Below are 14,507 nucleotides of genomic sequence, written 5' to 3'. Positions count from 1 at the left end.
AAAGTGACGGCAGTGCATAAATTTGCTTTTGCCAACTTTTTTTTAATTTTAATTTTCCTCTTCTTTTGCAAATGTCTCGTTACCTCCACCTTTTCTCCTCTTCTCCATCTGGCCTTCTCCCCCCCACCTCTGTTTTTTGACGCCGGCTGAATCATCTTCTGGGGCACATTTTAGGGTCACCGATGATGGCACACGGTGTCCTCTGGCAAGCAGAGAGAGAGAGGGAGGGAAGGTCGGGTGCCTGTGAAATTTTGGAGGATTGCAACGTCAGAAAATATGCGAGTTATGAAACTGTGGTTGGAGAGGGAAGGCATCTCGCGGTCATGGCTGGCCATAACTCAGGAATGGGCAGCGGCTGCCAAAAAACGTGACTGCCCTTTTTCATGTCTCTCTGGATGTAAACAGGCGAAATACATTTGTAAGCCGGGAAGGATGGAGGCGGCTCTTCACACCCGAGCCAGTTATATGGCCCTGTTCACAAAACAGCCATCCTCGGTTAAGGGACAGGAAAGGGGGGATGAAGAGAAGGAGGGGACGCAATGTGTCTGCACACACAATTCATGCCTTTGATCCAGGGGTGAAATGCTACCGGTTCGGACCAGCTCAGCCAAACTGGTAGCGTGGTTCGGATAACCGGTAGCGGTAGCAGAGTGCGGCTCCGCCCACCCGCCCGGACATTGTTATTTTCTGGTTTTAACCAAGAAGTAACTTTATTTTGACCCTCTGTGCATGCGCAGAGGGTCCAAGGATGCATGTGATGCGTGCACGCACACAGAGCAGGCCCTTCCAAACCAGTACGGAAGATAAGTAGATTTCACCCCTGCTTTGATCTCCCCCCCAAAAAAGGGGCCAAGCAAAGTGCATTTGGGGCCAGAGCTTGTGTCCAGGGGTCTTTCTCAGCACAGGATTTGGCCTCCTGACAATCTGGCCCAGTGTGGGAGGTTGTGGTGGGCAGCTGGTGTGCCAGTCTCAACTGGAAAGAGGCCCGCAATCGAGGGCCAAACAGCAATCTTCAGCACACCTGGCTTATCTATGGAGGAAGCTCTTCTCATTTATTCCTTATAGGCTATTTTCAGACATGGAAAAGGAAGAACAGAACAGAAGGTTCTTTTCTGCCCTTCTCCAGCCTTGGTTCCTCTGGGTTTCACCGGTAGAGGAGACTATGGAAAAGTTCAATGTGGCAGGTCTGCATTGGGCATTACCTGGTCCAGAAGAGAGGTGGGTTGACCTCTCTCTCTCTCTCTCTCTCTCTCTCTCTCTCTCTCTCTCCATCTCTTGGTTGATTCCTACAGCCTATCCTTGAACCCAAAAGTTGCCCAGTCTCGTTTGAGTGGCCTCTCCCTCCCCGATAGGCCAAAGGTAAGAGAGAGAGAGAAATGAAGACTGATAAATGAATTGAAAGAGAGAAGAGACTTAGGACCCCACAGTTCACGCCTGAGCTTCAAATCTCTTCTATCAGTTAGAAGACAATTTCTTGACTTCATAATCGTCTTTTAAAATTGTCCATCAAAATTAACCTTCTGATGCATTAATAATGATTTGGGGCATCTTAACTGTTGGAATTTGATACCAGCTTCTTCAGGGCTCAGGCCCAAGGAGATATCAACCCTGTCCTCAAAGAGAAACCCCAAACAAGGAAAGTTGAGCTTTTCTCTTCAGAGAAAAGAGAGTTGGAACATTCATGGTGTATCTCAGAGCTCATTTGAGGTGAGGGCAAGATGCCGGTTGCACACATCTTGCCACCTGCCCCCTCCCCAAATCTGCAACGTCCTGACTTGACCCCCATTCTTGGTTGAGAATGTGTTAAAAAGTGAGATATCACACGTCAGGATCGTGTAAAGGTAGTCCAGTTGCACTCAGGAATTATCTGACCTCATAATTTCCAACCACTTGTAGTGAATCACTCCCAGACTCCAGAGTATGAGGGTCTCAGTTCTGCACTGCTGCCTGTAGAACAAAGAGAGCCATCAGTCCCACCCAAAGAGGGAAAAGGGTACAATAACATCCAGGTGGCCTGACCCCAGGAGCATTTGGTGTCTGTTTCTTGGGGCCTTCAGCCCAACTTGCCATCTAGCCAATCTTATCCTAACCACCTCCCACAAAGCAGTATACAACAGAATTTTGGCTCATTTTCATGGTGTCTGAATCGGTTGGTTTTATGCGAGAGGATCTTTTTCAGATGATTACTCAATTTAACGTGGAGAGCTCTTTAAGGAACACACATTCAGAAAACAATTTCCGTCATTCCAATTGATGACCCAACTCTAAGATACTGGAGCTGAAATTGAGATGCCAAGATTCACAAACTATCCAGCATCTGGTCCAAATTACCCCCTTTAAAAAAAAATGTTTAGAAAACATATTTCTGATGTTATCGTTGGCATGGAAATGTGATCATATCCTGCCTTTGGTAATCTATTTCTTGCAAGAAAAAAGCTCATTGGCTTAAACAAGGAGAACTGGCATTTAGGTGTTGTTTGTCTGCTATTCCTGATCTCAGCCCTCTTGAGAGTTGAAGCTTCTTCTGGCTCTATGACCTCAAGAGATTGGAGATGAGTAAAGTTAATAGTTATGAAGGACTATTAACTATTACAGTCCTTAGTCCTTGGTTCAAATTCTTCTGTTTTTACCAAACTGGAAAGAGTTGAATTCTCAACGCCTAGTCATGTCAACATTAGGAGCTCTTCCTCCAGCTCGTCCTGTTTCTCCTCATGTGCTCCTTTTCTCTCCTCTACCTCGTAAAATGTTAGGGATGGTCAAATGATTGAATTAGTAGGTTTATAAAGTTAATAGGCCATCATTTATCCGGCCCTCTGGAAGAGACAACAGGTTTATTGGCGGCATTTGTACACCTAAGCAAAGGAAAGGAAAGCGTCAAGGGCACTTTAGTGTTTAAATAGATGTTCCTGGTTGATATTCTTGATAACAGTGGATTGACTGGGTTAAAAGGGGGGATGTTAGATGGAGTATTTTTGTTTTTAAATCACCGAGCTAGTCTTCACTGAAAAGAGAACGTGTTTGATGCACTTGGCTGCCTCTTGCTCCTGGCAGTGTCTTCCACATATTTTAGTCATGCTCTCAACTCCTCCGTTGCAAATAAATAAATAAATTTGAGGTTGACGAGGTAGCAATTCTGCCCAGCAGGTTGAGCCCATCTCTTCCTCATGCAAATGGCTGCACGGAAGTTCACCGCTTGGCCCTGCCCTGCGTTACCCGTGTTTTCGGTTCCTCTCTAACGGCCCAAATCTTTCCACTTTCTCAGCCAGCAATTTGAATGTCATTTTTTACCTGGCAGGTACCGTTTAACAATGCTCAGGAAAGGAGGCAGTAAAACAAAACAAAACAAAGAAAGAAAGAAAGAAACAGATTTCGCATACAGATTTCTCACGCGGCTTAAAAGGAGGAAGAGACAAGCGAGGAGACAACGAGGGGCGTTTGGGTGCACGCAAGGATGTTGTTTGGATGCGTCTCCTTACATCTCCCTTTCCAAAACATCCACCGTAGCGCTGTACAATGTCACACTTCAGTTAGAGAGAGAGAAAGAAGGGGAAGGAGAAATCAAAGGGTTGGAAATCAGCGAGAGGGATCTTTGCATGCCAACCGTGTGTGTGTGTGTGTGTGTGCGTGTGAGTGTGTGACAGTTAAGGCTTACACACACCAAAGGCAATTGGGTAGGTGTCACTTTTTAACCGGTTAGAACATTTTTTACTACTTCCTAACATCAGAAGTACAATCTTCTGAGGAGCGTAGATTCGCCTCTTCCATCGAGCCAGTAAAATTGGGGTTTGGAGAGCATTAAGAAGGGAGGGAGTGGGGGGTGTCTAGGCACAGCCCCGCTGGGTTTCCATATTTTGTGGGCCTGCTGAATGTTTCGCAGAAGGTATAAACCGGTCTTAAGAAGACTCGCGGCTGCCTTTTATTCAAAGGAGTTGATGCAGACAGGCAGCAGCTGATCAATTGCCTCTCCATTTTTCAGCCTCAAATCCCAGGGGGGGATAGAAGGGAATCTATTTTTCCCCCTTTAAACAAATGCAAAACAACTCTGAGAACGTTTTGTGAGAGTCCAAGTGCAAACCTTTTTCCTAGGGAGGTTTGGCAGATGGAGCTGGGTGGATTTGGGTCTGAAACTGGGACGTTGCTTCCTGCCCTGGTCCTCCCCCTTTGGATCTCCTTCAGCTGGTTGCCCCTCCCCAGGGGAAAGCAGAAAGGCCGTGTCCAGGTGGGGTCTCCATCGTCTTGGGTGCTGAAATCAGAATGGCCTCCCTCCCTCCCTCCAATAGATGGGGGACCGTTTTCAGGAGGAGAGAAAATGGATGCTGTCGCTCCAGAGATTTCTATACGTCACTCCCACTTTTCTGTCCTAAGTGGAATTGCTTTGATGAAAAGAATGACAGGAATTAGTTCCACCAACACGCAGACGAACGATCAAATATTAAACCACCTAATCAGGGAAGAACCAGGAACACTCCAACCATCACTGATGGTGGAAGCCACTGTATATAAACAAAGAGCAAACTCTGCTCCCTTCTAGCACTGATGAAGCTACCTAGTTGGGTTATGAAAGGCCTACAAAAAAACAACGAAGCTCAGTGAGCACCAAAGACCCCGTAGTCCTAATCCTCTCCTCCTCCTCCTCCTCCCCCCCCTCCTTCCTCCTCCTCCTCCTCTCTGCAAATCCCACTCCCTTCCAGCACTGATGATGCTACCTAGTTGGGTAATAAAATGTCTTCAAGGAAACAATCCAGGTGAGACAGCACCAATGACCCCTCCTTTCCACAAATATTCTCTTCTGCCAGGACAGACCTTCCTGGCCGAGGAGGAGACTTTTGGAAATGCAAAACCTCTGTTGTGAGCTTTTTTTTCTGAAGAGGTCAAAAGGCCTGTCCTGTCCTCCCACCCACCCCCACCCCAGCCCCACATGCCAAAAGTAAAGGGGCAGCCAGTGGGCCAACTGAAGAACTTGGTCTTGTCCCGAAGGTCAGGTCAGCCTCTCGGCTGAATCCTCGTGGTATGGAAAAACCACTTGTTTTTGCCAACCTTGTGGAAGGGGGAGGATCTGCTGAGGATCTGGGGTGATCCGTCTCCTTCAACACATCGCAGATTCTTGGCAGCACACGGGGTCCCGTCCTTCCAGGGTCAGCCATCAGGAAGTCGGCTGCGACTGTAGGCAGCTTGCTAAAAATACTTCCTTTTGTCTTTTCCCTGAGCTGCCCGCAGCTTCCCCAAAGTGGTGCCGGGTTGTTTTTTGTTGTTGTCGTTTTCTTTTTCAAAGTCCTGCTTCTGTGAACGCTGCTCGGCTTTGTTATGAGTGTGTGTGTGTGTGTGTGTGTGTGTGTGTGTGTGTAGGGTGTGTGTGCATGAGGTTCAATCCAGCCACCCCTCCCCGATGCATGACTTTTCAAGTGTTCTGTCCTCAGTGTTCTGTGCTTTTAATAAATCTCTCCCCTTGTTTTTCTGAAAACTCCGGAGTCATGATGAGCGCTGAAGCTGGCTGACATTTTCCTGGTGACTCACATAGTAAAATTAACCTTGAACTATTTGCATATGCAGCCGCTGTGTTCCCTGGCTCCTCTTTTCCTCTCCCTGCCTGTGTGTGTGTGTGTGTGTGTGTACACACAGTCACACACATACACACACACACTTCCCTGGTCTTTTTATGCCTGTGCAGATTGCAAGATTTCTGGCTGGGTCTCACATTTTGTTTTTCTGATTTGATTTAGCACAGGGGGGCGGGCGGGAAGGGGTGTGTGTATGTGTTTGTGTGTGTGTGTGTGTGTGTGTGGTGTGCTGGCGGGCAGGCAGCAGTTTCTGCTCCCAGTACACATGGACTTGAGCGAGCGAGAGAACACCCAGTCCTGGCCTTTGGAAACTGGCAGGCCGCGCACTGTTCCCTGACTGATAAGGGAGTACTGTAAATAAGACTGTACGGGCTGCCGTAAGATGCCCCCGCCTGCACTCATTGTTCTCGCTGTGTTTTGTGGGTCAGCTCTCTGGGTACGCGCTGTCCTTCCCTTATGTAATCAAGCCTGCGTATCTCCATGGAACATTCAAGATGTTTATTTGAAAGTCCCGGTTGGGTTGGGTTGGGCCTTGGAAGCTTCCAGGACTGGATGATGGCGAGATGTTGATGTTTGGGAGTTGACCTACAGATTTCTGCCCTCTGGCAAGTGCGTCTCGTGTGTCTATGGATACTCTCAGTCATCCAGGTCACGCTTGTCCCAAAGGTGCTTTTTCCAAAAGGCCACTGGACAGTCTTGTTTGGTTTTGTTTTTCCCCCTGAAAACATTTTGCTTCTCACCCAAGAAGCTTCTTCACTTCTTCAGAAGTTCTGAACCGAAGAAGTTCTTCTTGGATGAGAAGCCGAGTGTTTCCAAGGAAAATAACCAAGCAAGTCCAGTTGCCTTTTAGAAGTGCGTCCCGTGTGTTGAAGCTGAAGTTCTCCATCTGGGTTTCTCCGAGCTTCGTGTCTTCTCCTCTTTTGTGTCTTCTCCTCTTCCTTGGTCCTCCTTTCCCCCTTCCTTCTGGACAGTAGACAAGTTTAGCCAGGACATTTATAAACTCTTGGGCCACTGTTGCTTCTTGTTGTTGGTTTGATGAAGAGGGCAGTAAAGGAGGTTGGTAGACTTCACTTGAGCCTGAAGCTTTCCCAGACTCTTCCCCATGGTCTGAAATACTGGGGGTTCTTACACAGGACTAGCAGCACGAATGCAAATCAGGCATGTTTCTTTAATATTTGCTTCCCTGTTTAGCATTTTAGAGCCATCTATGAATTACTGGCTACATTTAGTACTGTATATGTTTACATAAGGGACACGGTGGCTCAATGGCTAAGATGCTGAGCTTGTCGATCAAAAGGTCGGCAGTTCAGCGGTTCGAATCCCTGGTGCCGCATAACGGGGTGAGCTCCCGTTGCTTGTCCCAGCTTCTGCCAACCTAGCAGTTCGAAAGCAGGTAAAAAATGCAAGTAGAAAAATAGGGACCACCTTTGGTGGGAAGGTAACAGCGTTCCATGCGCCTTTGGCATTGAGTCATGCCAGCCACATGACCACGGAGACGTCTTCGGACAGCGCTGGCTCTTCAGCTTTGAAACAGAGATGAGCACCGCCCCCTAGAGTCAGGAACAACTAGCACATATGTGCGAGGGGAACCTTTACCTTTACCTGTGTTTACATAAGAGTAAGTCTTGATGGGCACCTGGGACTCCCAGCTGCCCTTGACTTCCAAAGACCAGTTTGGCTACCAGTGGTTACTTGGCATGGATACTGGATCTGCCCATGATAATGCTTAGTTAATTTTCAATCTTAATTTTAATTGATCTTTTGGAGTTTAATGTTACTGGTCACTTGACCAGTAACCCAAGATATGCCAGGTCTACCCATGGAGTAAATAAAATGTTAACCCCCAAACTCATCGCTAAAATAATGGAAGTTGGCACAGCATAATTTTGGGGTTCCAACCTTATCTGTCTGCCAGAAACGCTGAAGAAGACGGAAAGTGTTGCTACACAACCCTCCCTTGTGGATACGCACAAATACCCACAGAAACACGTGCCTTGGGCCCTGCCCTGACCCCCAATTTCCCAGGGGCCCTGCGGGGCTGAAGAATGCCTGCTCAAGCCAAGCACCTTGTTTTATGGAAGCTGCTTTCAAACCCAGACCAGAGTTCGGTTTGCAAAGCCCGTTCCTTCCTTGCCTCTGCCCATGTGCAGAGTTGTTTCCTCTTCTCCCTGAGTAGCTGGGGGTAGCCCAGCAGGGGAGCAGAGCTGCGGGGTCCGAGGGGGCTGCAGAGAAACTTCCCTTCCACCCTGGCATTGCGTGCTGCCCTTTCGTGACCAGTTTCTGGAACGAAACATCTCCCAAAGAGTCCTCAAACCCGCGTGATGGGCAGCTCTGATTTCTCAAGTCGAACTGACCTCTCTAATTAGGATGGTAATGAAGCCGTGTTTATTATTTAAGCAACAGGGCTGGGGGAGGGTTGGGGGGAGAGGCAGGAGCCCCTTTGTTCTTCCTCTGTTCCCTTCCTCTCTTTTTGCTTCTTGGATAGAGAGCCATGGGGCACGTCTGTGCTGCCTCGTGGGGCCCCGATTTTGCATACCAACCCCTGCTGCCCATCTCTTTGCCCAGCAGGAGCACCTGTAGCCTTGCCCTGTCTTCTCCTTCCCTTCCCCACGCGCCCCCACCACCAGCACACCCGGCCTGTGATGTTAGGACCCTGCCTTCCCCCCACCCCACTCCCCCAGCCCCCTGGATTCTGCTTTCTTTTGAGGGCTGGGCCATTTGGCTTAGGTACACTTGAGTTGTTTTGAATGCAAACTTGACATCTCTCCCCCCCCCCTCCTGTTTCCTCCCCCCCCCAAAGCAGCCGGGAACGGCTTATGCACAGTAAACAGGCAGACTGTCTTATTGATTAACAGATGAGGCCTTTATTATCGATCAAAGCTTGGCGAGAAAATTTATCACTTTTAATTTCACTGCTGCCAAATTTTTCTGCCTCTGAGCCAGCCGTTACTGAGGCAATTTAAAGGCAGGGGAATTATTCTCCAGCGGGGATGGGGAAGGGGTGGGGGGGGGGGCGAGGGGCATCTGTTTTATTTTCCTCCCTTCTGGGGGTCCACCCTGCCGTGGGGCTCGGAGGGTCGTGACAGGCGCCTGGGAGGGTCTCCGGGGTTGGGAGACCGAGGCGTGGAGGGCTAAGGATAAGGCAACCCATCAGGCCCTGCTCGGTTCCATTTTGCCACGGACGGATCGTATAGGGAGAAGCCTTCTAGAGGTCTTAACTCTCTTCTGCCATGTCTTCAGCAGAGGTCCACACACGGCCAGCCTCTGGAAGGAGCTGAGGAACAGCCCCCCCAAAACCACCTCCAACTTCTCTGTAGTCAATCCGTAGTCAGTGACATTAACTCATCCCCGTCCGCTCTACTCTCGCCGGTGCACCACGTTTCTCAGCGCCTGGCTGAAGACATGGGGAAACGGTGCCTGCTGGAATAGCTTTGGCCAACCTGTGGCACAGCTGGCCGGATGGGGATGAGAGTGCCTGCATGGCCTGGTTGGTGTTGGAGGCTGCTCTAGCCCAACGAGGCTTCAGTTTTCTGGAAGAGCACCGGGGGCTGCTCTATAGGGAAAGAAAAGGGGGCCTCAGAGTGGTAGGCCTCCAGTTGTTGCTGGGAGAAGTCACCCTCTTTCTCAAACTTGGGGTTCTTCTAGGAGAGCAATCCCTTCCTTAAAGATGAAATCGCCCCCCACTTTCTCTCTCTTTCTCTCTCTCTCTCTTTCTTCCTTTCTTCTTATTCCTCCCTCCCTCGCTCCTTCCTTCCTTCCTTCCTTGCTTTTTTCCTTTTTTCTTTCTTTTCCCTCCCTCCCTCGCCCCTTTCTTTCTTTCTTCCTTTCTTCTCCCTCCCTCCCTCCCTCCCTCGCTTCTTTCTTTCTTTTTTCTTTCTTTCTTTTTTCTTTTTCTTTTTTTCTTTCTTTCCCCTCCCTCCCTCCCTCCCTCCCTCGCTTCTTTCTTTCTTTCTTTCTTTCTTTCTTTCTTTCTTTCTTTCTTTCTTTCTTTCTTTCTTCCTTCCTTCCTTCCTTCCTTCCTTCCTTCCTTCCTTCCTTTCTTCTCCCTCCCTCCCTCCCTCGCTTCTTTCTTTCTTTCTTTCTTTCTTTCTTTTTTCTTTTTCTTTTTTCTTTCTTTCCCCTCCCTCCCTCCCTCACTTCTTTCTTTCTTTCTTTCTTTCTTTCTTTCTTTCTTTCTTTCTTTCTTTCTTTCTTTCTTTTTTTCTTTTTTCTTTTTTCTTTTTTCTTTTTTCTTTCTTTCCCCTCCCTCCCTCCCTCCCTCCCTCCCTCCCTCCCTCCCTCCTTTCTTTCTTTCTTTCTTTCTTTCTTTCTTTCTTTCTTTCTTTCTTTCTTTCTTTCTTTCTTTCTTTCTTCAGACCAGGCTGTCCCTCAAGGCTGGGTCTCAGCATCTCTTGGAAGCGGTGAATCGAAACTTCCAGGTGTAACCCTTGAGCTCATCACTTTGGCCGAGTCTCTCCAAGGGCTTCTTCATTCTTCTCCCCAAGGGCTGTGCAGAGGCCCCGCGTGCTCCTTCCCCTTGTGATAACCGGGGCCCTGCCAAGGGAACAGTCGCCTCCTGCCTTGCTATGCATTTTCTAAGAAATCCCACAAATGCCACACCTTAACGCTGGTTGTGGAAATTATCTTTCGGTCTGGTGTGTCGTTCTTATCTGATAGTGTCGCTGCCGTTGTCTCGAGCCTTTTGTGTGCTGACGGCGTGTTGTGATCATTAGGGGAGCGTTGGAAGGCACGGAAAAACAAGACTGCTTACCACGCTGACATAATCAGGATGTTGAAGCCTCTTCGTTCTCGCTGGAAACGCTGGGTTTGTTTTGCATTACCTTTCTTTCTTTTTTTTTTTTTCTCCTTCTTTTATTTGCAAAAGAGAAGACTTTGTGTCCACATTGAAACTCACACTGCCCAGATAATCCCATATCTGCTTTGCTGAATCCTATCCGTCGAGCTCAGCCAGCTCTCCCAAGCGGTTGTGCCAGGAATTCCACAAAAAGGGAGGATGGGCATTTTTGGCCCCCGTGCCCGGAGTATTTCAGGTACCCCAAAGACCAGATGGCAGCAGACTGGCAAGCTAACCACGCCACGTGGAGCCCTCCATGCTTTCCCCTGGCCTGGCACTGCCTTTTAATTTCTTTTTAGCCCTGGCATCTGTCTTCTGTGCCAGTTGAGTTGCTTGCCTGCTTTCCTCCTGGACTTAAGAGGCTTAAGAGCCCACGTCCTCCTCCTCCCAAGGGCCTGGAGATGCTCTGTTGAGGCCATTCCCAAGTACAGAACGAACTTCCTGGGAGCAAGCTCCGTTGGTGTTCATTTCTCCTGCGTGGTGTTTCCGACTTCTGTGTTGTGTATGTGCGTGGCTGCTCCTTCCATCCACAAAACATCCACAAAGTTTGGATGTTAGGATTGGCCTATGCAGCCCATAAAGTTCTCTGCCATTCCAGTTCAGGTGAATTTTTTTTCTGCTCTTCTGGCTCTTTTGTTTTCTGGAAAGGCATCTGAGCCTGTCCGTAGCAGCCATGGGTGGCTACCCTTTCACCATTATACAGTTTATTTATTTATTTATTTATTTATTTATTTATTTATTTATTTATTTATTTATTTATTTAATTTGTATACCGCCCTTCTCCCAGAGGGGACTCAGGGCGGTGAACAGCCAAAATTAAAAAACATACAAATACAAAAGTTAAGATAATTAAAAAAGAATTAAATCATTAGCTTCCCAATTTAAAACCCCCAAATCCATAAAATTTAAAATCCCAATTAAAAGCCATTTAGGCTAGGCCGGCTTGGTAGAATAAAAACGTCTTCAGCAGTAGTGGCCAAAATTGTGGAAAGTGTGCTTTTGAGGTTTGATGGCTAATAACACCACTTTTTTTTTTCTTTTGGCGTTTCAAGAGAATCCTATTCCACTGCTGGAATGGCCTGGGAATAGCCCAGACCTTCTTAACCCAATTGAAAATTCTATGGAGCCGACTAAAGAAACTGGTTAGTCAGAAGCGACCCAGCAATAAAACCCAGTTAATAGAAGCCATCCTTCAATCTTGGTTTCACATTAGAACAGCTGCAGAACTCAAAGACTTGGCTCACTCCATGGGAAGACGTTGTAAGGCCGTCATTCAGGCTAAAGGTTACCCAACGAAGGTTTAACTGACATGGGGATCATTTTTGCATATCTTGTTTTTTCTATGTGTTTCACTTTTCTTCTTTGTTATGTAACGGCTATTCTAATAGCAAACCCTTCATAAAAGTTATCGCATTACATTCTTGATTAAATTATCTTTCCGTTGATATATAATTTTATGGTACTACTCCAAAAAAAAAAAAAAGCAGTGTTATGACTTAGTTTTAGAAAATACACTTTCCGTCAAAAGGTTTCCACAATTTTGGCCACTACTGGGATGTTTGGGTGATGGGACTAATTGCATTTTGGGGAGTCTTATATTTTTGATTATTCATTGCGTCCATTCAGGGATCTTTGTGGAATGGAATGCAGGTGGTCCTTGACTTACAACAATTCAGTGGCCGTTCGTAGTTGCAATGGCACTGAGAAAAGAGATTTATGACCATTTTTCACACTTACGACTACTGCAGGGTCCCCACAGTCACGTGATCTACATTTGGAGGTTGGACAACTGATTCGCATTTATGACAGTTGCCGTGGTGAGCAAGCAAAGTCAATGGGGGAAACCAGATTCACTTAACAACCGTGTTACTAATTTAAGAACTGCGGTGATTCACTTAGTGGTGAGAAAAATCATAAACGGGGGCAAAACTCACTTTAACAAATTTCTCACTTAGCGACTTGGGCTCAATTGCAATCGTAAGTTGGGGACTATCTGTAGTAAGCATTGACCGTTTCTAAGTCAATTGAATTTCTGCCCTCTGTGTGTAAGGTAGACGGGAAAGGGATCTTCTGGATCCCTCGGTCCCGAGTTTAGCTCACTGTAGGAAAGCAGCCAAGAGCAGCATTGCCGGATCCATTTGATGCAAAGGATTGAATGATCTCCTGAGGATTCAGCTGCTTCTGGAGCCACCATCTCCATGAAGGGAAGGGCCAATGCCATCTTCTACTTGTTGCTCTGCTGATGTTTGGTCAGGAGGAGCACAAGAGGTTCCACCTCTCCTTTTTCAGCTGCTATCTTGAGGTCCTTTTCAAGGACTGGAGGCCATCAGAACGAAGGAAATTAGAGCACCGACTAGGAACCTGGACTGAATGGATCTCTTCACATCAGCACCATTGATCTACCTGCCCGTGGTGGAAAGCAGAGTTCTGATCCTGTATTTCTCCCCTATTTTATTTTTAAGTAAAAGTTCTGGAGAAAAGAGAAGAGGAGGTCAAATACACTTTGGAGATGTACAAGGCAGCTGGGGAACATCTCTCTTCCTTAATCGTAGAACTTCTCCAGATGTTCCAAGTGACTCTCCATGCAAGGGTGGTGGCCCTCCCAGCCCTCTTTGAAATGGTCATGCAATTACATCATGTATCTGTCAAAATGTAGGAGGGGTCGTTTTCAGGGAAGATCCCCAGGACTTTGTTCCTGCTGACAGTTGTTCAGCCTGAGATCTGCTGAGAGTAAAACCATCTAATTCACTCCCAGCATCTGCCGTATAATAGATACTCTATTTCTATCTCTCTCTATCTTCCTATCTTTCTATAGATCTATATATATATAGATCTACACCAACGTTCAGTATATGGCTTATATCTTTAGATTTTTGTTTATTCCAAAACCCCAATAAAATGCCACAAAAACATATAAATCAGAGCTTGTTGGTAGCCTGATTCGGGGGTTAGTTTGGTGATGGCAGTGGGGTGCTTGCTCTTAGCACAGCCCCAATCACTGAATCATTTTAAAATGTGGTTTTAATACTGGGATAGCTTAAAAAAACCAATCTTGCAAATCTCCATAACCCACAGAAATGAAAAAAAGTACAAAAATAAGAACCTTCTCGGATATCAGGGATCCATTCAGATCTCTTGTCAACTCTACGTACAGTTTTCTCTGGACTGTATATTTGATAGTTGGGATGTTAATGCAATAATGTCCCCAAATATTGATGGAATAAGAGCGTGATATGCCTTGAAAGAGGAAACATGTATATTTGAGTGAAGATCGTGGATTCATTCCAGTTAAAAAGTAATTTTTGCCCTGGATATGGTCAACTCTACTTTGGGATCTCTCAATTTGTGGTCGCTGTGCCGAGCACAATTCAGTGTCTCAGAATCAGTTTAGTGACTGCTGTAATGATTTGTCAGGGCTTCTTGATATTAACGTAAAATTTTTCCCCCTCTCTCTCTTCCTCTTTCCTTACAGCAGGTGCCAAAGCCTTTCTCTGCGATCATTGTGGTGCACAATTCTCTAAGGAAGATGCGCTGGAAAGTCACAGGCAGACCCACACTGGTAAGTCTCCTTTGGGGTTGGGCTTGTCCAAATTCCTCAGCTTTGGAGATAATGTCCTCTTAGAGATGGTTTGGTGGCACTTCTTCCTAAACTGGGCCTTTTTCTTGAACTGGCAGTGTCTGTATAATGGACCGTTTGACCAACGTTTCACTAGTATGTTCTGGGGATGTTGACTTTGAAGGAAATGAGAGGTCTTAACATTGAAGCGAAAGTCTAGTTCTCTCGTGCCCAGTTTCTCCTCAACATTTCACGGTCTGAGCTTGGCCAGGAAAGGAACTGGAAGATCTATATTCATGGTGGCTCCAGAGGCACTGGGACTAAAGGTCCCAGATTGTCCATGTTTGATAACCATGTAGAAGACACCAGTTGGGAAGGCTGATCTTGATCAGTTATGCAGTCTATAAATAGAAACAGATAGGTCTAGTGAATGTAAAGCATCTACAACTAGGGAGTAGAAACTCCTGTTGGAAAAGGTAACTTTCTGGACTGGTTCCACCACTAGCAAAATCGGTGTGGGTGTTATGTGAGACGTTGCAACAGTCCAGTAGATCATCAA

At 46.8% G+C, this 14,507-nt stretch overlaps 1 protein-coding gene across 1 annotated transcript in view; it reads left to right on the top strand.

Annotated features, from left to right (window-relative positions):
• The window catches only part of ZBTB16 (zinc finger and BTB domain containing 16), a 132,953-nt gene that overhangs the window by 70,046 nt on the left and 48,400 nt on the right, over nucleotides 1-14,507 (top strand). The window contains exon 4 of the mRNA XM_070952633.1: nucleotides 13,865-13,951. Within this exon, the coding sequence (XP_070808734.1) occupies nucleotides 13,865-13,951 (87 nt within the window). The remainder of the gene's footprint in view (nucleotides 1-13,864; nucleotides 13,952-14,507) is intronic.

Source organism: Pituophis catenifer, unplaced genomic scaffold, assembly GCF_029215685.1.
Source record: "Pituophis catenifer annectens isolate HBS135680 unplaced genomic scaffold, rPitCat1.0.hap2 SCAF_12, whole genome shotgun sequence".
Classification (NCBI taxonomy): domain Eukaryota; kingdom Metazoa; phylum Chordata; class Lepidosauria; order Squamata; family Colubridae; genus Pituophis; species Pituophis catenifer.
Note: the sequence above shows the minus strand (reverse complement) of the source record. Positions and strands in the feature narration are given on the sequence as shown.